Genomic DNA, 26,694 nt, shown 5'->3' with positions numbered 1-26,694 from the left:
TTTCATATGCAGCCAAGGTCAAAGCTACTGTTCCGTGGTGTCACGTAGATTCAGGAAACTCTGGTTTCCAGGAGACGTGCTGGAGGGAGGGAGGAGGGAAGAACCGCCATCAGCACTACTCACCCCCCCAGAAGAAAGCCCAACGACACCTTTCCACCTGTGGGACTCCAGCTAATGTCACCAGCGAGGTCAGCCCGTCCGCCGAAGCTGTTCACACTGACAGGACCACTAGGAGCTCCTCAAATCAGAAGGCAGGCCCTTCTGATTGACATTTTTTTCTGTCCCGCAGTTTATTTTTAAAAAATTTCAGGGCGCCTGAGGGGCTCAGTCGGTTGGACGTCTGCCTTCGGCTCAGGCCGTGATCCCAGGGTCCTGGGATCGAGTCCCCATCGGGGTCCCTGCTCAGCAGGGAGTCTGCTTCTCCCCCTGCTTGTGCTCTCTCTCTCAAATAAATAAATAGATAATCTCAATTTTTAAAAATTAAATCTTGATCTCAGCTCAGGTCATGATCTCAGGGTCACAAGATCGAGCCCCACATCCGGCTCCGCGCTCAGCAGCAGGGAGTCTGCTGAGGATCCTCTCCCTCTGCCCCTCCCCTCCCTGCTCGAATGTTCTCTCTCTAAAAAAAAAAAAAAAGACAAATACCTTTTCCTGGTTTTGTCCAAAAGTCGACTCATTGTATTTGGCTGTCATTTCTCTTCGTCTCTGAATCTACATCAGATTTCTCCGTGACAGTGACTCTGCTTCGAGACTGGCTCGCCATCCCATACAGAGCGCCGTGGCCCACTGGCGACATTTACCCCAATGTCCAGGGCCCCTCTTCCCGTTAGACTGGACAGTAACCACACAGCTCTGGACACGGGTGACCTTTTGGCTGGAATACTGTACGGACAGTGTGATCTCAGGAACACCGCACCACTCCGCGGGGGGGCTTACACCTGGTCTCGCTTTGAGCGACACTAAATTAATCAGCAGGTTTGGAGGGCAACAGCCCGGCCCCTCCTTGTGAAGCCGCCATCAGTATTTTACCCGAGTTCACCGTGCTCTGGCGGCCGCTGTCGGAAACACAGATTCTGTTACGGTTCACAAGACGAGGGTTTTCTAACCCTTTGGTTTCTGCATTTATGAGCTAGAGTTTGGCTTAAAATAGCATTTGTGTTGGAAAACCAGGATCCTTATTTTTCCCCTATAATTACCAAGTTTAACATTAATACACTATTTTCCTCCACTTCCAATCACGGCCAGTGAACTTTACCTCCTTCCGTTTCTTTAGGTGTCATTACAAATTACTGCTTTGTTACCATCTGTGAGTTTTGTTTTGCTTTGTTTTTTGTTTTTTAAAATATTTATTTATTTATTCGACAGACAGAGATCACAAGTAGCAGAGAGGCAGGCAGAGAGAGGGGGAAGCAGGCTCCCCGTGGAGCGGAGAGCCCGACGTGGGGCTCGATCCCAGGATCCCAGGATCATGACCTGAGCCGAAGGCAGAGGCTTACCCCACTGAGCCACCCAGGCACCCCTACTTATATTTTCTTCTAAGAGTTTTATAGTTGTATTTTTTTAAAGACTTCATTTATTTTAGAGAGAGAGAGCGTGCGCAAGTGAGCACGAGCAGGAGGAGGGGAGAGGGAGGGAGAATGTCAAGCAGACTCCCCATGGAGCCCCATGCAGGGCTTGATCTCATGACCAGAGCTGAAAGCAGGAGTTAATGCTCAACCGACCGAGCCCCCAGGCTCCCCAAGAGTTTTGATAGATCTAGCACTTATATTTAGGCCTATGACTTTTTTTCTGAATCTGCTCCTGTGTGTGGTGTGAGGTGGGGGCCAACGTCTTTCTCCTACACGGGGGCAGGAACTTTTCATGGAACTTTTCATGGAACTTCCTTGGCACCATTGTCAAAAATGACCATCATCGTAGCAGTTTATTTCCGGGCTGTCGTTCTGTTCCGTTGATCTAGACGTCTGTCCTCGAGTGAGCTTCTGGTAACTGTGCCTTCTCAGTGAGCTTTGGAACTGATCACCACTTGCTCGAGTAACCACGGGCGAGCTTCCTACCCTCCCTGGTTTTCTGAGTCTCTCCTTGCTGAGAATACGGGGGCACGCATGATGCAAAACAGGCTAAAAACCTTCGGATGTCTCTGTCTCCCGGCTGGTGCCCTCTGCAACAGCGTGTCCCCTGCGGGGAGACAGGCCTTCTCACAGAAACGGCTGACTTGGGGCCTGGAGCTGTTGCAGTGGCTAGAAAGCTTTGGGCCTCACGGGAAGGACGGGAGGCTGAGATGGTGGCAGGATGCTTGTCCCCGGAGCTGGGAACCAAAACGTGGCACAGGAAGTGGTGTGGGGCCCGGGGCTTTGTTTCAGGATGGCCCGGGGGTGGGAGGGTGTAGGCAAACGTGGGATGCCCACAAGAATTGCCCACGTTGAGAACGGGGAGGTAGGGTTTGTCTTACTATTTGCTGTATATGTTTGAAAGTTTCCAGATAAAATAAAGACTCAAGAATTAGCGCAGAGGAGGCCGCACGAGATGAAGACGGGGCACTCGAGCTCCGAAAATACGAATGACCGTGTCTGGTTAAAACTCACGGATGGTGGGGCGCCTGGGTGGCTCAGTGGGTTAAAGCCTCTACCTTCGGCTCAGGTCATGGTCTCGGGGTCCTGGGATCGAGCCCCGCATCGGGCTCTCTGCTCAGCGGGGAGCCTGCTTCCCCCTCTCTCTCTGCCTGCCTCTCTGCCTACTTGTGGTCTCTGTCTGTCAAATAAATAAATAAATAAAATCTTTAAAAAATTCCTCCATCTCTTAAAAAAAAAAGGAAAAAGAAGAGTAACCTCGGTGATCTCGGGTTAGGCAACAGACTGTGGACAGGACGCCTGACGAACGAGCCCCTGAGGAAGACACAGAAAGGCCAGAATCGGTCAGAACTGAACAGTCTCGCGCCGCGGAGCAGCGACGAAGGCTGTGAACACACAACCGCCCGGAAGGTCCGTGGCCGCAGGTCTGGTGAGAAACTCGCGCCCAAAAGTACACGAACTCTCCCCAGTCGGTGATGAACAGACAAACCCGTGAGGCCAGAGCGATGGCCTGAAGAGGAGGTTCTCTTGGGTCAGCAAGTAGAGAGGATGCTCTGTTGTTAAGAAAATGCGATTCCGGGGCTCCAGCGGGGCTCAGTCAAGCGTCTGCCTTCGGAGTCCTGGGATCAAGCCACGTGTAGGGGTCCCTGCTGGGCAGGAAGCCTGCTTCTCCCTCTCCCTCTGCTGCTCCCCTGCTTGTGTTCACTCTCTCTCTGTTAAATAAACAAATAAAATCTTTAAAAATAAATAAATAAAATCCTACGGCTTTGGGGGCGCCTGGCTGGTTCAGGTGGTGGAGTGTGAGACTCTTGATCTCGGGGTTGCGAGTTCGAGCCCTGCGTTGGCTGCAGAGATGACCAAGATGAATAAATAAAAGTAAAATGGTGCGGCCGCTCTGTGCTCGCCGGTCAGCGGCAAGCTCTGTGCGGAAGGCCGCTCCCTTCCTGTGAGGCAACGAAGACCACAGGTCCCCTAGGCCGCCATGTGGGACTGCAGGGCCTAGCGAGGCCCGGGAGCCAGGTCTTGAACCAGGACGCCCGGAGGGGCCCCCACCCAGACACAGATGCCACAGGGGCTCCGTCCACTCTCGCTGTCAAGTAACAGGTGGTCCCAGCCTGAGCAGAAGGGAGGAGGAACCAGCCCAGCACTTGATCAGGTGCTGAGAGTCCCCCAAGCCACACCTTTGAGTGTGATGTCACGAATCACTTCGTGCTCTGTGCCGCGTCCGTCTTCGTCAGACGAAGCCACGACAGGTCCACCCTGTACTTGGCCAACCCACTGGTCATGTGCTTTGGTACTGGGGGGCAACGGGACAGGCATCAACCCTTGGCTGAGGATTCAGCCTCTGGCTGCCTCATCCCCGTGACGGGGACACCAGCCACCCCAGGGCCGTCACAGGACTTCAGGAACAGCACTGCAGCGACGGGCCCGTCTCCTGGAGCGGGCGGGACGGCACAGTGAGCGGCGCCGGAGGAACCGAGTGCCCCCCGGCGGAGCACTTGGCCACCGGGTGCCGAGACCAGCAAATTCTTGACAAAGGTTTGGCCGGCAGCCGGGGCCCTGCGAAGCCTCCTCTTATCCTACCTCCCAGACTGAACTTGGGACTTGGGGGCGAGAATCAGGTTATTTGTCATAAGCAGGCTGAGACCCTGTGCAAAATAAAAATGCTCAAAAAGACGGTCACAGGCAGGTTAACTCAGGAGGTGACACCGGTTTTCCATCCTTCCGCACCTCGGACGCACTTACTACAAATCCCGGGCACTTGCGCTGCTCTGCGGCCTTTGCGGGTTCCGCGGTCTGGCCTCCTGCACAGACAGGAAGACCCGGGGGTCGAAGACCACAGCTGCACTGTTCTCCGAGCCGCGGCCGACCCTCGGAACTTGTTCGCTCCAATACGAAACAGGGGCGGTGTTCTGGCTGAAACGCAACCCCCCCCAACCTGAGGCCGGGCCGTTGCACCCCACAAGGCCCCTCCGCCCAAAGCAACAGGGAGGGCGGCCCCCACCCAGCTTTACGTGGGACGGGGCGGGACACGGGACCTTCGGCCCCAAACCGGCGGAGTCCGGGGCAGACCTGGAGGGATTTGTGAGCCTCGTCGCCAACCAGCGACGTCGTCTCAAACAGCTTTTAAATCTGGTGACATCAAGTTACTGGCCAGTTCCTAATGAGCCATGTGGGGGCGAGCAGCGAGGGCAGCTGTCCGCAGCCGAGCCCCGCAGCCGAGCCCCGCAGCCGTCCAGCCGCCGACGCGCACCTCGCTCCCTCTTTCCCTGGGGCCCAAGAAGGGAAACAGCGTCTAGAGGAGTAAGGCCAGGGGCTTCGGAGGGTCAGAGCGTGTGTAAGTGACACGTTTCAGTGGGAACACCCCCAAACAGTCCTCCCCTGGGAACAGTACCGCTATGCCGTGCTTGACCACTGGGCAGACACCTGGCCAAGTCCGGGGAGCAGCTGGGCGCCGAGCGCCGCGGGGGACACCACGGCCTTCCAGCGGATGGGCAAGGCTGGGGGTCGGAGCACGCCAGCGACCCAGCGCTCCCGGCGACGTCTGAGTGACGTGGGCAACAACGGCAGAAGAATGATGGAATCTCCTAACGACCCACGGCCCATTGACAAGTTCTTGAAACAGGCAGAGGAACCTTCCTTGAGGGACTCAGCGGCCCCGAGGCTAACACTTCGCTGAGGGCAAAAGGCAATCCTAGCCTCGCCCTCCCCGCCCCAGGATCCGGTTAAGTCTATTTTAACATATAAAATTTCCTTTGGAAACTTCCTTTATCTCTAAATCCCACAAGATATGTCTGGCAATCATCCCCCAAGCACATGCGCACCGATGGACATCTGAGGGGTCTCGTGACTCAGGTTTTATTAGATGGTACTAAATGGCTTCTCCCGACAGCCGCGCGCCCCTGGAAACCTTGCTTCCAAATTCCTTACAGACTTACCCTCTCCCTAAGCCCCTCCCGACTTGAAAGTACATAATGGGCCCCTCTGCGCGACCCCGGTGCAGATCTCCCCGTCCATAGGTCCTGTCCCCGTGCTTCACTAAAACCACCTTTTTGCACCAAAGACGTTTCAAGGATTTTTTCCCGGCCGTCGGCTTCAAGCCCTAACGCCTTTCCTGCATCACTAGGACGGGTTTCAGGACCGCAGCGCGTTTCGGAGCTAACGTGAGGAAGAGGGAAGGAAGGGCGCGGTGCGGGAGGGAGGCTGAAGACCCAGGCAGAGGCGCCTGCGAAGGCGGGTTGAGGACGCTGCGTGTCGCACGTGTCGCACGTGGGCCGTGGCGAGAGGAAGCAGGACGGGCAGGCGGGGCCGAGCCAGGAAGCCCCAGGCTGTCCCATCGCGCTCACCGCCAGCTCTGCCTGTGCTCAAAGGCTCCAACCAGGGAGGCCACACCAGCCTGCCAGGCTTGAGGAAGACCGCGCCGGAGACACCGGAGGGTGGCAGGGGGGCAGGAGGGAAGAGCGCGGGAGAAGCACCGAGCCAGGAGCAGGCGCCCGGTGCCGGGGGTCTGCTCCGGGGCCGCGGCGGGGGCCCGGTGCCGCGGTAAATCAGCTGCGGGTGGGGGCAGAAGCCGAAGATCCCACGTCTCAGGCCCGAACAGATACAGAGTCCCAGTCCCAGGATGGGAGCGAGGCTTCCATACCCCCAGCCCAGACCCTCCATGAGCCTCTACGCCCCTTCCTCCTGCCAGACCAAGTTCCAAGCCAGGAAGCCCCCCACTGAGCGTTCCTGTCGCCCACAGTTACAGCACATTGAGGGAAAGGCTGGGTGACCCCGAAGCTCCAGCACAGTGAGGCAGGCGTGGGAAAGCCAAGGTGTGGGGTAGAAAAAGGACTGCTTATCAACAAAGGAGGCACCGCAGGTGCTGTGGCTTCTTCCAGCAGGCTCTCCCCCAAAGCCGGTGGGACAGGCCAGGGCAATTCACGGTCTCATCACTACTGCACGGGTCGTGGGGCTGGCAGAAGAGCCCCCCTACAAAATGGCCCATGTCCTAACCTCTGGGAGATAGTAAGGCGTCCAGTCAACCACTCCAGTCTGGGGAGAAGCGTGCTCGCACCGCGAGCAATTCTCCAGACCCCCAGCTTGGTGGCCTACCCTCCCGCTCCATTCCGGCACCACCTCCCCGGAGACAGCGTCAGATCCCACAGACGCCGCGCTCGGTCCCACACGACGGCCTCCGCACCTTCAGACACCAGCTGCAAGCCCGGCTTGTCCCCTGTGCCTCTGGCTGACCAGGTGCAGACTGGAGGGTCCCACCACCCCCTCCGTGGGTGCAGGTAATTGGCTACAGCGACTCCCGGCTGGCAGAGAAGCAGTGTCCTTAGGGGCTGCTGGCCTATTAGGACAGGACAGAACTCAGGAGCAGGCGGAAGAGACACAGAGGGTGGACACGTGCGGAGGGAGCGGAGAGCACCCGGCCCTCCTCCGGGCGCCCGTCTTTTGGGGTTTTTATGGAGGGTTCCTTACACAGGCATGACTGATAAAGTCATCGGCCACTGGGGAGGTGTTTGACCTCCAGCCCCTCTCCCCTCCCTGGAGGTGGGGGGGCTCCAATCACGGGGCTGGGGCCCTGGCCACCGGCCTCGCCTCCATCCTTAGGGGACCTACGGGCCTTCCGCGCCGCCTCATTAGCATAACAAAGGACAGCTTTAGGGCTCTTATCACAGGAAATTCCATAGATTTTAGGAGCTCTGTGCCCGCAGGAGGATGAAGACCAAATATGTATTTCTTACTATAAACCACAATATCACATCACGGATATGTTTGGTCACATGACAAGCGGCAATCGAGTCATTTATCAGCTGATCTCATCGGGTGGGCCTAGCGGGTCACTGGGGCTGGACAGTGATGAGGTGTGGCTGAGAAGGGCGCGGTCCTGCCCCTCCGGGAGCTGGAAAGGCAAGGCCATCGCGACCATCGATTTTCCCCAAGACCCGTGTCAGAGTTCAGAACAACAGATGTGTCACTTGTGCTGCTGAAACTACTAAAGAAGAGGTTATTTGCTACGGCAGCAAGTGGAAACCCCTGAGCAGCTCTGAAACCACAGTCCGCTGGGCACGGCGGCCCACGGAACCACGGAACCGCGGAGCCGCAGCCCCGGGCCCTCCGGCTTAGCAGACCCCACGCCCGGCCACAGGAATCCGACCTCCCACGCCGGAGGTCCCGAGGGCCTGAGAGATGGCGCTCGAAGCACCTGCCGCGGTTCGGAGCAGTCACTGTGCGTCTGCGGACTTCCTGGGCACGTTCCCGTGGCCTCGGGGCGGACGGTTTCCCCATCTGGCAGCTGGAAGAGGCAAACCTCAAGGACAGCACACGATTTGCTCGTTATAAGAGCCTGAGGTAACCGGGTCTGTGACTGGAAAGACTAGGTCCTTTTCCTACAGAGAACGAGGCTGTCAAAGTCATTTTTAAAGTTTTATTTAATTAGGAGAAACATAAATTAAAACATTAAATTTTGAAAGAAAACGGTAATTCCTGTAAATCGCTCCCAGCCATGGGAGAAAGTGCAGGCTTGGCGGCAACTGCACGGAAACGGAGCCCCGGGTCCTTATGGCGAGCAGGAGATGCGGTACGGGTGGACAGAGGTTCATGGCAGAACCGGGGCTGCGGCGTGAGGACCAGCTTCCGAGTCATCCCCGGACAAGCCTGTGGGCCGGAAGAGGGCTGGCATCCACCCCTCCCAAGCAAAGGCGCCCTAAGTCTTCAGAGAGGCCTTTAAAGGTCTGCAGGGGCTTCTCCAAGCTGTGAACCCTAGTGGTCTCATACAGTCCTCATGGAAACTCAGAGCTAAGCGACACTGCTCGCGGGGCCGGTGAGGCCTTGGAGCTCGGAGATGACGGCCTGGCAAGGGGCCAAGGTCAGGCCATCTCTGCTCAGACTCGGAGAAGCCTGTGTTCGAATCTAGGTCTTAGAACCTCAAAGTTGTGAGCTTCCGTTCCAATGCTTGGTCGGGAGCAGCACCCTATTTGTGTTTCCAGAAGACAAAGAATTTACAAAGAACTTATGCAACGCAATAAAAAGAAGACAATGAACTATTTAAAAAGTGGGTAAACGGGGTGCCAGGGTGGTGTCGTCAGTTGAGCAGCCGACTCTTGGTTGGTCTGGACTCAGGTCATGATCTCAGGGTCGTGGGAGCCCCAGCGGGGAGCCCAGCTCCGTGCCCAGTCTGCGTGACTGTCTCCCTCTGGGGCGCCTGCGGGGGCTCAGGGGGTTAAGCGTCTGCCTTGGGCTCAGGTCCTCCTGATCCCGCCATCCTGAGCCCGAGTCTGGCTCCCTGCTCAGCAGTCTGCTCCTCCCTCTCCCTCTGCCTCTCCCCTCCGCTCTGTGCTGTTATTCTCTCTCTCTGTCTCTCAAATGAATAAAATCTTAAAAACAAACAAAATCCATGACGCTAAGGAAAAGAAGCCAGACACAAAAGGCCACAGACTCTGCGGTTCCCCTTACACGAAGAGTCCAGAACAGACACAGTTGTAGAGACAGAAAGTAGATTAGTGGCTGCGGGCGATGGGGATGATTGTTAATGAGCACAAGGTTTCCTTCTGGGGTGGTGGAAATGTTCCAAAATTAGATTGTGCCCGCTGAACCCTCATATACTAAATACCTCCGAGCTGGACGCTCAGAGCAGGTGAGTTTTATGGTGCGTCAATTACATCTCAGTAAAGCTTTTTTAAAAAATAAGTCAAGAGTGTTTCCGATCTTGAATGGCCGCAAGCACACGTTCCTTCCGCCACCGCCGGGCACGGCTGGCGCACACGGAGAAGCGGGATCACCAGCGCCCGCGGCTCGGACGGAGCGCGCCAGCCCCCCGCGGAGCGTTTACATTTTTTAAGCTAAAAAAATCTGTAATGGCTTCGCCACGGGAGGGCGGTGGCAGAGGCCTCTTCAAGGTAAAACGCCCCCAGCTCCCCAGAGGGCCGGTCTCTGGGGTCCGCTCCCACCCACCGTCCCCACCCAGACTTTCGCGGACGCACCAGACCGCGAGCAAGCGTCTGCCCCGGGGGTAACCGCGCGCCCCGCCGCCCCGGGGTGGAAATGGGGGTGCGGCCTCCCCAGCGGCCTCCCAGCGCCCGGGTCTCTCCGCCCTGGCCCGAAGCCTGCGGCCTGGAACGGCCGCGCCCTACCGGCCCGGGCCGCGCGCACCCACCTGCCGCCGCCTCGCCGAGCCCCGCGCCCGGGCTGCGCGCTCCGCCTCCCCGCGGCCTGCGGGGCCGGCGGGGCGCCGGAAGGGAGGGGGTCGGCACCGGCGCCGGGGAGCGCCCCTCTCCGTAGCCCGCACCCCCGGGGCGGCCGTCCGCCGCGAGCGCGGGGAGAGGACGCGGCGCGCGGGGCTCGTGGCGAAGCTGGGGGCCGCTCGGCGAGGGCGCGGGGGGCTGCGCGACCGCGGGGGCCCCGGGCCAGCCCGTGCGGCGGCCGCTGGTCTCCGCCCCCCACCCCACCCCCACCCCCCGCGCCCCGGGCGGAGGCGCCGACCCCGGCGGATCTGGGCGGGAGGCGCCAGCCGCCGAGGGAGGGGCGCGCCGAGGGTGGGCGGCCCGCCGTCGGTCCCCGGTCCGTCGCGGCGCCGTCCCGTGTCTCCCCGGCGAGGGCGGGCAGGGCTGTCCCGCTTCGGGGGGAAGAGCAGGGACGCCCCGCGCCCGCCGCCCCGCAGAGCCCGGCCCCGGGCCCCACCCCGCCGAGCTGCGCGCGGGCGGGCCGGGGACGCGGAGCAGCCCCGGGGAATGCGGCGGCCGCGGCCCCTGGCGCCCCTCCGCGTGTGCGCCGCGCCCCTCGCCCGCCTGCCCCGCGGGCCCCCCCCATGGCGGCCCGGTGGTTCAAGGAGTTCCCGCTGAACCTGAAGACGGCGTCCGAGCGCGCCCGGCCCGGTGGCGGCGGCGGCCGACTGCGCAAGAACTCGGAGGCGGGCGGCGCCGGGCCGGCCCCGGGCAAGGGCCGCAAGAACTCGGCGGCCGAGCTGGGGAGCGGCAGGGCCGGCGTCGGCGCCCCCAGGGACAGCCGGCCGCCCCGGGACAGCCTGCAGGGCCTGATCCAGGCCGCGGCGGGCAAGGGCCGCAAGAACTCGCGGGCCGCGGAGGACGAGCCGCCGCGGGGCGCGGCCAGGAGCGCGGGCTGCGGCACCTACATCAGCAGGCTCATCAAGGTGGACTCTCAGGAGAGGAACGGCAGCAGCACCAGCAGCAGCAGCTGCTCCTCCGCGTCCTCCTCCCCCGCCTCGCTGGGCCCCGAACTGGACAAGGGCAAGGCCGGGAAGCCGCCGGACACGGTGAGCGCGCAGCCCCCTGGGGCCGCCCGTCGGAGGGGCCGGCGGGGAGCGCGCGGAGCCGGAGCGCTCGGCCCGGGCTTCTCTGGGGGGGGGGGAGCGGAGGGTGGGCCTCCCTCCGACTTCTGGCGACAATTAAGGGACCGTGTCACGCCGTGACATTTGTTGTTGGTTTTTGTTTTTGTTTTTGTTTTCATCTTGGAAAATCCTTACTCTGAGTGTGGGGGACTTTTCGGAAATGTACCATGCATTTAATTTTGTCAGCCCTTTAGAAAGAGTGAGTGAGTGAGACGTTCCTGCTTTGTGAAACTTGACCTCCTTATGAATGTGGTTTATTTTAATTTGAAATCCAGGGGGATTGCAAAACCAGATCTGTGTATACGTTTATGCTTCTTGAGCAGAAGGGAAGCGAGGATTTCAGAGCCCTGGGGACCAGGAGGAGGGCACACACCCGGCCCCTCCCCTGCTAGCGTGGGAGTCCAGGCATGGTTGCCCCGGCCGGTGCCCCCTCGCCGAGGTACCAGCAGCCCGAGTCCCATCGGTGAACGTCGGCTGGGCAGCAGCACGGGGAGAAGCCGAGCCGGGCTCCATGGGCTGCAGTGGGTACGGAATGGGACATGGAAGTGCCCTGAAGGAAATCCCAGAGCAGGAGAGAAGGTGATCCCTGCCTCTCACACCCCAGAGGTTTTCTGGGCGCCGTCCAGTGCGAGGCACTTGAGGAAAGGAGCGAGACTCTGGGAGGAGACCCTCTCCATCCTTAGAGAGATGAGCTGGGGTTTGTTTGCTTGGTTTCTTTTTTCTAAGATTTTGTTGACTCATTTGAGAGAGAGACGTCACGCGTCAGGTGGAGGGGCGGGAGGCGGGGAGCAGCAGGGAGCCCGATGATCCTGGGACCACGACCTGGCCGGAAAGCAGACGCTCACTGACCGAGCCCCCAGGCGTCCCGAGGGCTTGTTTCTCAAACTCACTCTTCTGGGTGAGGAGGGGAGAGCAGAGCTCAGACAGAGCTTCCAGGCCCCGGCCCAGGCCGCCCCTGCCTGTCGCGGGAATTCCATCTTTCTCTTGCTCAGGCTCCCACACACCGTCTCCCTGCGTGCCATGGGGAGCCCGCAGCCCCCGCCGTGTGTGTCTGCACCGGGCCCTTCTGCTCATCCCCCTCGTCCTTCGCACCCGTACTGACAGCACGCCTGTGCCGTGCTGGCCCCCGGCCGGGGGGCGGGGGGGACGCGCAACCACCCAGCTGGCCCAGGTACTAGCCAGTGGTCTCCCTGACTGACCCCGTCTACACAGATCAGGCTGAGTGCCGCACCCGGCGATCCTCTCTGTCCTGGGAGTGCGGCTCCCGAGGGGGGGACCGGGGGGGCAGTGAGAACGGAGCGGGGGGCGCTCTGCGGAGGCTGCTGGGGCATCACTTGTGGAGGTCCACCCTTCCTCAGGCTGCCTCCCCCCGTGTCTCTCTGTTCATTTTCTTCCTGCCGGTGCTGCTGATGCTTCTCTGCTTCTCCGGAAACTCTGGAGACCCGAGCCGGACCGGGCGCTTCCTGCCTTGAATCTGGTTCACCTTTCTTTGCTCGTTGGCTCTTACCCCCGTCTCCCTCTTCAGCTGGAGTAAAGAGTGTATATTATGGGGGCACACTGCTATCGGGAAGTGTGTGCTTTCTGTCCCCATACAGTTCCCACAAAACTGTCGCCCCTGAGAAGAGCCTGTCGGGCTCAGCCGCGGGGCCTCCGTTGTCAGCCAGCAGCCGCAGAGCAGAACCGACCACACGCACCACCGTTCGGGCCCCTTTCTCTTCTTGAAGAGTCAATGCTTTCTGCCGCGGATACCGACCAGAACTCTGACTGTAGCCCCGGGAGTTCCGGAACCCAGAACCCCCCAGTCCTGTCTGGGGCTATCCCTTAGGCTTCTTCTGAAGCCCTCCCCTCCGAGGGCGTCACAGATCCCCGGAGGACCAAAGGCAGCCTTGGTCTTCCAGTGACCCCATCACGGTGTCTCAGCAGCGCTGGTGGACGCTCGGTGTCACGGGGGGACCGACTGACTTAGGTCCGTGTGGCCCACCAGGCTGGCCTTAGAAAGATCAACATCCCAGGGAAGGGGGTGGAGCGTTGATTTTGTTCTGCTCTGCAGTGATCGCCACCCTCCACGTCCCACCACCCACCCCCGTCCTGCCACAGGGGCCCCCCCCGCACCCCGAACGCACTACCGCGCAGTGCTGGGGGATGGGCAAGAGTGTGTGGGTGAACCGTTGCCGGTCGGTTACGCCGCCAAGACCGATCAGAAGTTTGTCCCCCGGTGACGTGGGCGGTGATGTGAGCCCGAGCAAACGCTCCAGAACTGGGGGGACCGCGACGTCAGTCTGAGATGATTCGTAGCCATTCTGACACCGTGGCCATCCGGGTGTGCTAACCCTGGCCGCTCCCCTCTCTGGTTCTTTCAAGGTCATCATTTTAGAAGACTATGCTGACCCTTATGACGCCAAAAGGACGAAAGGCCAAAGGGACGCAGAGAGGGCAGGAGAGAATGACGGCTACATGGAACCCTACGATGCGCAGCAGATGATAACAGGTGTGTGCAAGGGGGGGCCGGGTGGGGGGCGCGAGGGGGCGGAGCCTCACGCTCTGCCGGGGCGCGGTCCTGACCAGCGCGCGTGCGGGAGAGAAATGACGGGCTGAATCAGGCCATGCTGACGGGAAGAAACAAATCAGACCCAAAGCAGGATCAGAATACCCAGTGAACTTCCTTTCTGGTTCTATATCCTTCGGTGTGAGAATCTGCAGGGTCTTCAGTGTTTTCCTAATTCTGTGCGAAACGACGCTTGTGAGTTTGCAGACGTGACCTTCAGGGTGGAGACTGGTCATGTGCGTTTCTTGGCTGCTTTGAAAGCTTTGACGTTGGTAAGGGGAGTCGTGAATCTCTAGCCAGGGCCTTCACGTGGTCAGCAGGTGTGCCCATGACGAGATCCTCTGTGTTACGGTGCAGGGAGCTCTCCGGTACCAAAACCAGGGACGGCCGCTCTGGTCCCAGCCAGCCCGGGCCCCGCACACCGCCTAAAACCGAAGTTCTAACGTGAGCAAAGCACTCGCTCTATGGTTTTCAGTGTCCAGTTTTCCCCTTTTATTCGTAATTCTCTTAAGTTCTTATAAACGATACTTAAAAATATCATGAACTAAGTTATTTAGATTTATTTGGGAAACTTAGAGTAATTTATTCACCCAATTTTTTTAATGTTCTTTAATCCATAATGAAAAAACGTGTTTCTGAGCACTGACCCACGGCACCCTTGTCTGAGCATTCCGTGCCTGGGGAGGCACTCGTTGGCCACACGTTCCGGACTGTCCCCTGTTTGGAAACAGATTGAAAAGCCGTCAGGCACAGGCCCCGCGGGCTTGGTCTCAGAGGAGGCGAGCACAGGGGACTCAGCATCCTGGAAGGGTCAGGACAGGCTTCAGAATGAACATGAGCTACAGCAGGAAAGGGGCGCTGTGTCCTGCTTCCCTGCGCGCAGAGATAAGGCTGGGGAGGGTGTACCCTGGCCAGGCTGTGACCCTGAAGGTCACTGGACTGTGACCTCTAACGAAATCTGTGAATGAAAGGAAGTGAAAATGAACTTAGTCAGAATTTTAAAAAATATCAGAGGCATGTAAGAAATAGGGGGAAAGATTTACTTTTACCTAAAGTTGAGGAAAAAGATATTCTTTAAAAAAAAAAAAGATAATTTTGACTTATCTTTATCTTTCTTTTGTCCTTTAATTTTTATTCTTCTCTTTCTCATTAACCGGAATAAGTAATTTATCTACACCGTCCCAGCTGTTTATTCGTGGGGCCTCACTGATAATAGGGGGGAAAGGCTCTGCTTTCCCCCCCATAAACTCCTCACAAGACTGTGGCCTCATGGACTCCAGTCCTCTCCTCTTGGTACAAAATCACAGAGACCCGGACTTGTCTGTGCTCATAGACTTTTTAAGAAACAGCAAAAAGTAGACCCAGGATCTCCCCCTCCAGATTGGATGGACCCCTTTGAAACGATGGGTGCAAAGGCACTTTATTGAGTAAGGCGTCTTTCCACGCAGACCCGCAAAGAGGGTAGTGTTGAAAAATCAGAATTGTCCAACATGAAATAAACGCGATGATAATAATAGTGTTTGATATTTGAGGGTTTATTAAGTGTGAGCCTCTGCTTACAGTTTACGTGAATACAGTTGTTTAGGAATATAAGATTAATTCAATTGGAGATTAAATTCAAATTTATTAAACTTTTAAAAAATTGATAGCTTATTTTGTCTTAAGAAAATCCACGAATTTTAAAGACTCTTAAAACCTCTGCCAAAAAGCACCTTCTTGAGCAGTGCAGGGACCACACCCCTGACCCTCTCCGTAGCCCGCAGCTGGACAGAGTGGCGGGAAGTGAGGTGATCGGAAGCTGGAAATAAGAGATTTGCTACTGGAGTTTCATTTTGTTTTTGTTTTTGTTTTTGTTTTAAACCTTCTACATTTTTTGTTCAGTTGGCTCCTTGTATGCTTGGTGGTCATGTCCCACTTCAGAAATGTTTGTTTCTTGAAAATATTAGGGATTTTTCTTTATTTTCTGCATTTTTCAGGAGATGATGAGGCGCTAGGGAACCCCGGGCCCTGTCCGGCCCCGCTGGTCCCTGCAGGGTGGGGTGGCCCAGCTGACTGAACGCCGCTGGCGGTGTTGTTTTGCACCGTCCAGCAGACGCTCCTCGGGCATTCATTCACCGGGTGCCAGGCCCTGTGCTGGGCTCCGGCATCCGGAAAACCAGACCCACCTGACCCGTGTCCTCATGGACCGACAGGAGAACCGACGTGCCTCTTACAACCCAAGAGGCAAACAGACCTAACACCGAGAGACCAGAAAATGGGTCCTTGGAAAGTGCAGTGAGTGCCGTGAAGTCAGGATCAGAACAGAGGAAGAAACGGAAAAGGCACTACTTCCTCTCCGATGGCCCAGTCACTGGAGGGATCCCTCCGAAACCTTACTCTTAACCTTGAAAGCTAGGAATTGCTAAGTTTATAAATAAATTCTCCCTTAGGTTTACCCAAAGGATCGTTTACAGGAGGATAGGGTTACGAATACAGGCAGTATTAGCGTAAACCTCTCAGTTCTGCTGAACTAGCAGGAACATTTTAGCGGAATCATTAGCAGAAAGTGTACCTAATGGAGCGTCCAGAGCCCCAGGGGAAGGGTCTTCGGCGGCTCCGAGACCACGTCATTCGGTGGGAGACCCGTTTCCAAGGCTGGCACCCTGTAAGTCGGCGCCAGGCCCACCGGCCCCCTGCCTGAGCCCCGTGGCCCCGTGCGGGGGTGTTAGAAGCGCCCGGCCCGCAGCGAGGGCACCCAAGTCCGGAACCGCTCCGGGCCGTGTCCGCGTGGACAGCAGAAATGCTGGGTCCTTCCACGTCCACTTATACTGGTCCATATCCTGTCTCGGGGGGGTTTCAGTTTTATTTTTGCCTGCAGATGGTTTTGTTGACTTGTTCAAATAGATCCAAAGGAGAACCTCAGTGTTGGGACGCCCATTTAAAGAAACCATTATGGAAAAATACAGAAGATTTCTGACTTATGTAATTAGTCTTTACTTTCTGGTAAAACTTAGATTTCAGGCTCCTGAGTTATATCTGCTTTTGTTCAGGTATTTAGATTTATTCAATACGAAAATATTCAAGTCATTTCACTTATTTTTTAGAGGTCAGGGGAGGCGGCAGAGGGAGAGAATCTCAAGCAGACTCCCCCCGAGCTTGGAGCCCGACACAGGGCTCGATCTCACGACCCTGAGATCACCTGAGCCAAGACCACGACTGGAGCCGAGAATCAGGAGCCGGATGCTTAGCCGCCCAGGTGCCCCGTTCGTCATTTTAAATCAAAAGTGAGAGTAGGAATAAAAGATGTGACCAGGAACAGCCCTTTTCTGATTCTGACGGAGAAACAGCCTCTAAGTGGGCTGATGGTTTTAGCAGCCTGGTGACCAACGCTCTGCGTGAACCGCGGGCGTCAGGGCCTCCAAGGGCCCCCACTGTGCCCAGCCTCGGTTTAGTCACCTGTGAAAATGGGATCACGCGTGTTCCGTGCCTGACACTGGTGTAACACGCCTCGTGCACGCGTGCCCCGTGCATTTAGCCATTGTTCAGACGCTGCAGGGAGCCTTGTGTCTTCCAAGGGAATTCCGGACGAGCGCAGAGGACCCGCATCTGCGACGACAGCCGGCTTAGTGAGGGACCGGCTCTGTCCTGCGCGGGCTCCGGCGGCGGGCGGTGGCGTTTGTCTGCACTCTGTTGTCCCCGCAGTAAATGGCCTCTGTCGGCAGGGCCGGGGCGTAGCTTCCTCTCTGCTTCCTCCTCCTCTGCCGTTTCCTCCCGGGGCCGGCCCTGCACGTCCCGGGCGGCTCTCCCCCAGTGAGGCCGGCTCCTGGCTCCCAATTGTTCCTGCGTCCACAGCGCCCCAGGTGGGGGGCAGGAGGGGGCCGGGGGGGGGCGGAGGGCCGCGCAAGCCCTGGTTTCCCCCGACAACACATTGTTGAGAGGGGCTACCTGAGGCCGGCTGCCTGCCCGCTCCCCGGGTCTCCCCCACCCAGTCCCGGGGGGACGGGCCCTTGCCTCCCACAGACACGCATGGTAAGGACTCCGGACCCTCGTTATTGTACTTATTACAACACAAACCTGGAACTTTCCTTGTGAGCAGGACTCCTACATCTAAAGGTTGGAATCGACCCTCAGTTTCAGTCCGCTGGGACAGAGTTGAGGGCAGGACCATGGGAAAACGGACCCTGCCTGCGCCAGGCCACCCAAACTGAGGGCACCCTGAGGTTTTGATCAGAAACTTAGTTTCTAAGTTCACCCTCGGAAGCCCCCTGTGTCCTCTCTTTCCTTCCTCTTAGCTCTACAGAGACGCTCTTGTTAAGTTCCAGCCCTGTCTTCCCGAGCCAGGAGCAGGTTGTGTTTCTCGTTCCCCGTAACCCCGTCTAGAATAACATAAAGGAGGGGTATGGACGGACAGGCAGCCCCGCAGGACCTCACACGGCCCCCGGCACCAGCCTGGCCCCGGGGCGGGACCTCCCACCCTTCAATGTGGGGGTTCAGACCAGGGGAGAACCCCTCTCCTTGCCCGGGAGCTAGCAGTGACGGGAAGGCTGTGGGGACAGGAGGATCTCAGACGGGGGCCCTGGGGACTAGGGAGTGTGCAAGGGCTTCTCAGCCTTCACGTCCCGTGAGAATCCCGTGCCCCAGACCGGCTAGCTCGCCCGTGGCGCCGGGACCGGGCAGTGGGCGCCTCCGACACCATTGACGCAGGGCGCAGGGCTGGAGCTACGGTCGGGGCCTCATACGATCTCACTCTTTTTAATTTAGTGTCCTGATTTTCCCACTTTCCCTTGAGTGTTTTGCCCGCTGCTCCTGGTGACAGAAGTCAGCTGCTCTGCACCCGAGTGTCACCGTGCCGTTGTACGTTACTGACACTGTGCCCTTCCGCCCCCCCCCTCCGGCTCCCCTGGCCCCCATCCGCCCGCCTAGAGCTCAAGCAGCGCCACTCTGCCTTTGACCCTCTCCGTTTCTCTTGGTCACTTTTCATTTCACACCCTAACCCTTCACTGATTTGGGAGTAGCTCCATGGCGCCCCTGCGACCTTCATCTCTGAGCCCACATCCCCACTGCCGGGGGCCTCCTCCCCTCCCTCCTCCTTAGTGCGACAGCGTGACCTCCCCAGGTAAGACGTGACAGTCCCACCGTGCTGGAGGGGCAGACATAGCCGTGGTCAGTGTGTGCGCCCAGAGAAGGGCAGGCCCAGAGCCACGGGCACGTGTGGCCATGGAAGGGGGTTGGTCCGGAGAGTCGAGGAGCCCAGGACGAGACTTCCACGGGCGTCCCCGGGACACAGGGCAGGGCAGCATGAACGGAGAACGTCCGCAGTGCCACCTGCCTGGAGTCAGGAAGTGGATTTTGAGGGGGGTGAGACGGGCTGGTGTGAAGAGAATAAATTGGAAGAGAGAGGCGGTCTGGGCATGGCGGGCGTCCCAGGCCATGCGGAGACCCTGGGGGGCTCGTGGGCTTGGGTGGTGCCCTGAGATGCTTGTGCTCGAAGGGTTCTTGACTGTGTCCGGGGGCTTGAGGGCTTCCCGGAGGGCCTCTAGAAGGGCCACAGCAGGGACAGACGCCCCCCACCAAGACCTCTGGTGGGTCCCAGGCTGCCAGCTCCTTTCCGCTGCTGGTGCCTTCGGGCCCCTTAACTCCCGGGGAAGCAGGGCTGCGGTCGGTGGGACCTGTTAGCCCAGCCGCATCGCACGCCCACGAGTGTGGCCCGTGTGGCCCTGCCTTGGAGCCCAGTGTGCCCACGCTCCAGCCCCCACCCCCGCCCCTCCTGGCCTCTGACCTTTGAACTCACCTCTCACTCCCCCTTATGGGAACAAGCCCTCTGTGGTCCCCCGTGCACTGCACTTGCTCAGCTTCCTATGCTGGAAGGGACCCGTGTCAGGGGGACGCCATCTCCCACTTCTCTGCCACTTGTAGTCCGGCCAGGGGCAGCCGTGTGGAGCCCGGCCTCAGGAGCCTGGCTCCCTGCCAGGGTGCCTGCCAGGGTGAGGACGGTGTCCTTCACCGTCTGCCTCAGCCCTCCCTTCTGTAAATTAGGGAAGGAGCGGCACAGCCTCGCAGGAGGGCTCTGGGGCCACAGCCGGTGCCGCTGGGGGTGCTGGCTGCTGGCGTCGGTGCCGCAGCCGGCGGCCGGCAGGGTTAGCTGTGACCGTGTCTGGCCTCCTCGGTCTGGAAATGCCTGAAGCCCCGAACTCCGTCCAGCGGCCGTAGAGTCCCGCCGCGTGTGCAGCCGGCGCTGGGGACAGAGTGAGCCGTCCGTCGGCGGCCCTGAGCGTCCTGGGGTCTGAGCCTTCCACCAACGTGTAGAAACGGGGCAGGTGAAAACCACGCCGCCTGGGGGCGGGGGAGCAGGTGCCCGTGGCCTCGTGGCTTTCCACAGACTGTGGAACGGGTCTTCAGGGACTCCCCGCCCGTCGGGCTTGTGGGACAAGCAGGTTCCCTGCGGCGCCCGTGCAGCCCGCCAGAGGCCCGGCCGGGCAGGGAGGGGCGTCCGGGGCCCGCTGCGCTCCAGCTCCTGTCCGCGCGCGTCTTCCAGAAATCCGGCGCCGAGGCTCCAAGGATCCCCTGGTGAAGGCTCTTCAGCTGCTCGATGGTCCCTGCGAGTCGGGCGAGAACAGCACGAAAGCGGAGACAGTGGCCAAGAGACGGGGCTCCAAGGAGCTGGTGGGGAAACCCCCCCAGCTGTACGACACGCCCTACGAGCCCCCCGACGGGGCCCCCGAGCGGAGGGCGCGGCTGCCCGCGGAGGACGAGCGGCCGGCCGCCGAGTACGAGCAGCCGTGGGAGTGGAAGAAGGAGCAGATCGCGCGGGCGCTGTCAGGTGAGGGCCCGGCCGGGGCTCCTGGGGACCCCCGTGCGCGGGGTCCCCGGCTGAGGCCCTGACACGGCGCTGCTGAAGAATCCCGGTCCGGCCGCGGCCTCCCTGCGCAGTCACTCGGGCTGCCGGGCCGGGCAGCGGGACCAAGGCCGCTCCCGCCTGTGGAAGGCCCCGTGAGTCCGCCGGCAGCTCCGGCCCGGCGCCTGGCAGACAGGGGTGCCCGGGAGGCCTGGGGGGAGCCAGTGGGCGGTTCTGCCGGTCACCCTCCCCCAGGAATCCGCCCTTTTAATGCGCGGAGGGACTCAGGGGGGCGGGAGATGGGAAGGGCATCCGGCACCTAGTTTGTGGCCTGGCTGAGCCAGAAGCCCCTCTTCCTTCAAATTAAAGACGTCGGGGGTCTCTCCCCCACCAGTAAAGCAGGTTGGCGAGGGGCAGTGCCGGCCGTGTCAGGGCTGGGCGGACAGGGTGAGGTGCGTGACCGCAAACCCCCGGGTCCGTTCTCGGGCCGGCTCTGAACATCTGAGTTTGTCCAGCCCGGGTGCCGCCTACCGCCCAGGAGTTTCTGTCTCCAAGCGCACTTCTCTGTTTTATCATTTCCTGGTGGAAACAGCTTATTTGGTTTCGTAGAATGATACGCTCTTGCATCGTTTATTCTAAATACACTGAAACTCCCAGTTTTTAGAAGTCACAGTAAACGGGCCCATTCCGACACGACTGGGCACAGAGGAGCGTCTCCCAGGAGAGCGGTCGTCGGGGACCCTTGCAGTGCCGCCCGCCGTCCGGGGTCGGGCAGGCACCCTCCCTGTCGTGAAGCCAGCGGGGAGGTGGGTGTGAGGCCGGCAGGTGGCCCCGTGGGCTCTGGGCCCGACGAGCCTTCTTTCCAGTTCAGTTTGAAGGCTCGGACCGGCCTTCCGTCAAGGAGGACGTGGCGAAGCAGCACCAGCGGCAGAAGAGCTGGACCCAGAAGGTCCTGAAGCCGGCCGGCCCGGACCACGGCGAGGGCGACAAGGTGGACCCGGGCCTGCCGCTGGGGAAGCAGCCGTGAGTTCCGTCCGCGTCCTCTGTTGCGTCCTCGCACAACAGACAGTGACTAGGAGCCTGTTGAAGGGGGGCGGGGGGGCGCTCACCCATTTTGCATGATTATCTTTGTTCATGAATTCTTGTCTGGGTGGGGCTTATTAATGAAAACCCATGTTCAAAGCCCGTTGCGTTTGTGCGGAATAGAAAGCACGCTGCCGCCCACGAGCCTGATTTTACATTCTCCTGCACCGACTGAAAACTTTTCAAGGACCCTAGTCATGTTAACGCCCGCTTGTAGGACTGACAGATTCGGTGATCCAGATTACCCGTGTCTGTCCCCGTCTCTCCTGAGCGTGAGGCAGGGTCTGGATCAGGCCACTGACCTTCCGGGAGAAGTGCGTTGAAAAGAACCATCCAGGGGCTCCTGGGTGGCTCAGTGGGTTAAGCGTCTGCCTTCAGCTCAGGTCACAATCCCAGGGTCCCGGGATCAAGCCCCGCATCGGGCTCTCTGCTTGGAGGACAGCCTGCTCCCCGCCACGCGAGGCCCCACCTGGGTTTGTGTTTTGACGTGGGCGCCTCCCTCACAGTTGGTATCAACCCCCCACAGTTGGTATCACGGCGCCATCACCCGCGCAGAGGCCGAGAGCCGACTCCAGCCCTGCAAAGAAGCTGCTTATCTGGTCCGAAATAGTGAGTCGGGGAACAGCAAATACTCCATCGCCCTGAAGTGAGTACCAGAGCCCGTGGGCTCTCCCCCAGGGGTGGAGGACGGGTCTGAAAAGAGCTGATCTCAGGGTGGCCCGCGGGGTACGCATTGCCGGAAGGTAGGGTGCTTTCGCTCGGACCACAGGATGTGAGAGGCTCGGATCCAAATGCAGGGCCGGTCCTGGTAGACGCCCGGTCTCCTGTGACGCGGAGGGCCTCTCTCCTCCCGCGTGACTCAGTGCGTGCCGCCCGTGACCTGACCTAGCCCAGGCCCTCTGCGAGGCCCAGCACAGACGTAATCCCGGACAAAAGGGAGAATTTCCAGCGGGACAATTCGGTGACTCTCTTGTTCCCTAGTGTTTGGGACTTTAGTTAAGTCTGATCCCTTGATGTCAAAATGCCACCGCACCTTGGACACCAGCTTCTCCTGGGGAAGGAGAAGACTCGCTGTCCCTCCCCCTCCTGATTCTGCCAGAACATTCGTTTTGCCCGGTGGGCCTGGTGGGGCTTGTATCATGGAAATTCTCGCTGCTCCGCTGCTCCGCGGGCTCCGGGGAGCCACGATGGAGGGTCATTGTCAGGCCCAGGCAGCGTTTCCTTCCTGAGGAAGCCGGGCCCCAGCAGCTAAAACAATCAGGCTGGAGGGGAGGAGAGGCTGGGGGTGTCTGAGCAACGTGGCTCGGAAGGCCGGGCCGGCCACCAGATGCGCGGCGCCCGGACAGCCGGGCCGCTGGGATCCCGGGCCCCCGCGGCCGGCTGTCGTTATCCACAGCGGGAGCAGGCTTCACGGCTTGGGGGGTGGGGCGGGAGGAAGGAGGAAACCAGGGGTAGTATTATTATTATTAATACATTCTTTGGGGAGGAAAGAAAGAGGAAACCTTCCATATGTCCTTGTCCCGTGACGAGGGGGGAGTTTAAACCGCACCCCAGTGTTCTCATTCACGGCGTAAGCGCTAGTTGGTGATCTAGGAGACAGGAGATGGGAAATTGGGCTTTTTCTTTTCTTTTCTTTTTTTTGGTTCTTTCTTGTCCAGGACCTGATGACTTGTGTGTTTTAGGGACAAACACCCCAAGGATGACCCACACTGAACCAAGGGCTTCGGGGCCTCTGAGAGCCCCTGGAGAGCGGAGTTTGGAGCAGTTCCGGGGCGGGCAGGAATTTGCCTGCCTGTCACTCTGGCTGGGCGTGCTGTCGGGGGCGGGGACCCCCGCTCACTCACTCCTGTGTCCTCCATCCCGTTCTGTTTCAGGACTAGTCAAGGGTGCGTCCACATCATAGTGGCCCAGACCAAAGACAACAAGTACACGCTGGACCAGACGAGCGCCGTCTTCGACAGCATCCCCGAGGTGGTGCACTATTACTCCAACGAGAAGCTGCCCTTCAAGGGGGCAGAACACATGACCTTGCTCTACCCCGTGCACAGCAAGGGGCACTAAGGTCCAGCCAGCAAGAGCCCTGGCCAGGCCCCTCCTCCTGAGCAGGGCGTCAGCCCCAACCGGCACCGGGGGACAGGGCTGGACTTCCTCACGGGGATCGGTGGGAAGCGGGAGTCTCGACCTAGAAGGCAAAAATCTTTGGCCTGACAGCCGTTCCGCGACACTTGGTTACTGACCTGTTGCTTTTCTACAATAAGAAATCCTAATTCACCAGCTGCCTCTGCTCTCTGGAGTAGGCGTTCTGTTTGCGGGGGGACTTTCAGGAAAGGTAAGTCAGGAGTCCAGAATATTAAGGTTTCCCTGGGACACCCAGGCGCTAAGCAAACCCACAAACAATGCAGCTGGCTTTATGCGGGGCAATAAAACTTGATCACATGGACCAGAAGAGCGTGCACCACGGACCCCTTCCTGGGGACAAGGACGAATAGTGGAAAACACGTGGATATGGAGGACTCGGGGAAGGCGTCCTGGTTCAGCTCCGAGGTCCACGAAAATTCACAGCTCTGACGAGAATATTTGGGTGGTCAGCCTTCAGAGAAAGTTTTGTTTTCTCAATCTCTGGGGACTTTTCCATCATCTTTACTATATACGTAAACAGGAAGGAAGATGCCCCCAGTTTAAGAATCAGCAACAGAAATTAAACATCGGCATCATTATAATTCTGAATTATAGAATAAAATAATGATTTCATTTCTGATTTTTTTAAAAATCTGAAAAATGTGCGAAGCTCAGCAGCCGTTTCCTTCCAGGACAATCATTCGGAACTTCGGACGTCCTCAGGGTTCACCTTCAGGCATTCCTGTGGCTAGGGAACGAGTTTTAACTTGTGCCCCCGGTTAGATTTGCTTTGTATTTTTGGGGTTAATTTTTAGTACATACATCCCTGCCCCTCGCAGCTGAGTGCCCGAACTGGGGCTCAGATCTGCAGCCTGTCCTGTGCCGATCAGACCCGTTCTCACCGCACAAAACCGTCTTAAAGAGGTGGTTTCTGCTTCACATATTACACTAATAGTTATAGTAGCGTTCTCTTTATGGTTTATTGTGAACTTTGGTTGCCAGTTTACCTACTGTGAAAAAAATAAGTAAGAACCCATGAGAATGGCGTTCCGGGAGGGGCCCCCGCCCGGTGAGCGGCTGACAGTCCCCCAAGCAGCGGCGTCTGTGGTCTGGCCTTGCCGGTGGCCTCCAGGCCTGGACCACAAGATCCCTGAAGGATTCACTGTTGTCGCCTCTGCTACAGACGCACAAAAGGTTGATTTGGTTCAATTTTAGGAAAGCCTGTCCTTCCGGCTCTTAGCCACCGTTCTGCTGTTACGATTTACACATTAGTAGACACTTGCTTCTCTGTTAAGGTTGTAGCCAGATGGTCATGTGATCTTTGATTTAAAAAATGGGAGGGGAAACTTTTCCTACTGAATCTCAATGATTTTATTAATAGAGTGTCTTTTTTAAATTCTGATAGAATTTTTTAAATGTGCATTGGTTCATGTGTGACATCTTATTATAAGATTTTTTTCAAAAGCATTTTTAGCACCTATAGTTCCAATTCCATTCAACAAATATTTATTATCTTCCATATACAAATAATTCATTTATTAAACTTATTTTTAGTTCAGCATTCTAGAAGTGAAACCTGATTTTTTACTGAAACCTATTCTACATGGGCACCTGGGTGGCTCAGTGGGTTGGGCTCCTGCCTTTGGCTCAGGTCGTGATCCCAGAATCCTGGGATCGAGTCCTGCATCGGGCTCTCTGCTCGGGCGGGGAGCCTGCTTTCCCCCCATCTCTGCCTGCCTTTCTGCCTACCTGTGCTGTCTGTCAAGTAAATAAATAAAATAAAAAACAAAAAAACAAAAAAAAACCTATTCTACAAAATATAGCAGTTATCCTAATCTTGGTGCCAAAAAGCTCTGCAGCCTTTCTCTGTGCGCGCTCGATGGTTTTCGGCAGACGCCCAGCAGCCGTGATGAACGTAGAATGAGACGGCGTCTTGAAGGCAGACCTGACGCGTTACATGTTCATGAAGCTTCCGTCGTGTGCTTTCCCTGCACTGTTTTCCCGTGACATTGTGTCCTGTTCTTTGTGGAGATGAAAGTGGAGATGTGGAGTCTGAGTGTGGTCCAGCCCCTTCTCACCACGTGCGGGGTGGAGGAGGAAGAAAGGTCTAGAAGCGGCTGAGCTGCCGTTTTCTCCCCGAGGCCATGAGTCGCCGGCACCCGCAGAGGCCTCACCAGCAGCAGGTGCCTGTGCCCTGAAAACAGGCCAGGCAGGTGTCCCTGGTCCCTGATGCTTCGTCATGGGGCCTCCAGGGCCACTTATCCAAACCCCTGTGACGCCTTTCCTCTCAGCTCTGAATGCTTGGGCTTTCTGTCATTTTGCCCTGGTACACGTGTTTTCCCAGAGTCTCCTTCTCCGTTACCTCTGTCTCCCAGAATCTTCTCCGATTCCTGCTGAAGAGAATACTGCCCTCTAGCAAACCCTTGCCTGGAGCATGGCTCCCCAGACCCCCCCCCACCCCGGGCTCCTTCTCCAGCGTACCCCTTCTTAACAAATGCTCTGCCTGGCTCAAGAGATGACTTCATTTCATTGCTTCTTCTCAGGCCTATGGGACATTTAACCCCTCACCTGCTGAGCCAGGGCGGCCTTGTTCAGATCAGGACACTCGTAAGAACCCAATACCTGTCTGCTTTGCTGCTGTAGTGGTTTCCATCAGGAAGGACTCCAGCCAGTGGAGTGTATATTTAAACAAGGAATAGCATAGTGGAGCGGTGTTATTATGTGTAATAAAGGAAAATACTGGGGCGCCCGGGCGGCTCAGTCGTTGAGCGTCCACTTTCGGCTCGGGTCATGATCCCAGGGTCCTGGGACTGAGTCCGCATCAGGCTCCCCGCTCAGCGGGGAGCCGGCTTCTCCCTCCGCTGTTCCCCCTGCTTGTGCTCTCTCTCTTCCTGTTAAATCCATAAATCTTTTTTAAAAAGAAAAGAAAAGGAAAAGGAAAATAAGGGGCACCTGAGTGGCTCAGTGGGTTGCGTCCGACTCTTACTTCCAGCTCAGGAGCTGACCTCAGGCTCATGAGACCGAGCTCCGCGGCGAGTCTGCCCGAGGTCCTCTCTCCCTCCCCTTCTCGTCTCTTTCTCACTCTCTCTCAACTCGTTCTTTTTTTTTAAAGGAAAATACGGATGTGCCTACTGTCTTTGGGGGAGAGGAGTGTCCTTTTAAGTTACCCAGAGTACTTTCCGGGCATTTATAAGAAGAGCCTTATTCTCTCCTGGATCGTTGCTCATTTGGG

The 26,694-nt window shown here is 58.2% G+C and overlaps 1 protein-coding gene across 1 annotated transcript; it reads left to right on the top strand.

Annotated features, from left to right (window-relative positions):
* The first annotated feature begins 10,193 nt into the window (after window positions 1-10,193).
* Window positions 10,194-25,223, top strand: SHE (Src homology 2 domain containing E). The gene is made up of 6 exons (XM_080824415.1): window positions 10,194-10,827; window positions 13,264-13,390; window positions 19,962-20,246; window positions 21,128-21,284; window positions 21,871-21,990; window positions 23,219-25,223. Exons 1-6 carry the CDS (start codon window positions 10,363-10,365, stop codon window positions 23,403-23,405), a joined length of 1,341 nt encoding a protein of 446 aa, XP_080680541.1. The 5' UTR covers window positions 10,194-10,362; the 3' UTR covers window positions 23,406-25,223.
* The last annotated feature ends 1,471 nt before the right edge of the window (window positions 25,224-26,694 follow it).

The sequence above is a fragment of the Martes martes genome (genome assembly GCF_963455335.1).
Source record: "Martes martes genome assembly, chromosome: 15".
NCBI lineage: Eukaryota > Metazoa > Chordata > Mammalia > Carnivora > Mustelidae > Martes > Martes martes.
The sequence above is the reverse complement of the archived record's forward strand: the minus strand, read 5'-3'. Positions and strand labels throughout refer to the sequence as shown.

Bases quoted from the DNA above. Each gene is read 5' to 3' on its own strand.
- SHE (XM_080824415.1), top strand. From the start codon at position 10,363: ATGGCGGCCCGGTGGTTCAAGGAGTTCCCGCTGAACCTGAAGACGGCG. The intron at 20,247-21,127 runs GTGAGGGCCCGG...CCTTCTTTCCAG, and splicing joins GATCGCGCGGGCGCTGTCAG to TTCAGTTTGAAGGCTCGGAC. The intron at 21,991-23,218 runs GTGAGTACCAGA...GTTCTGTTTCAG, and splicing joins AAATACTCCATCGCCCTGAA to GACTAGTCAAGGGTGCGTCC.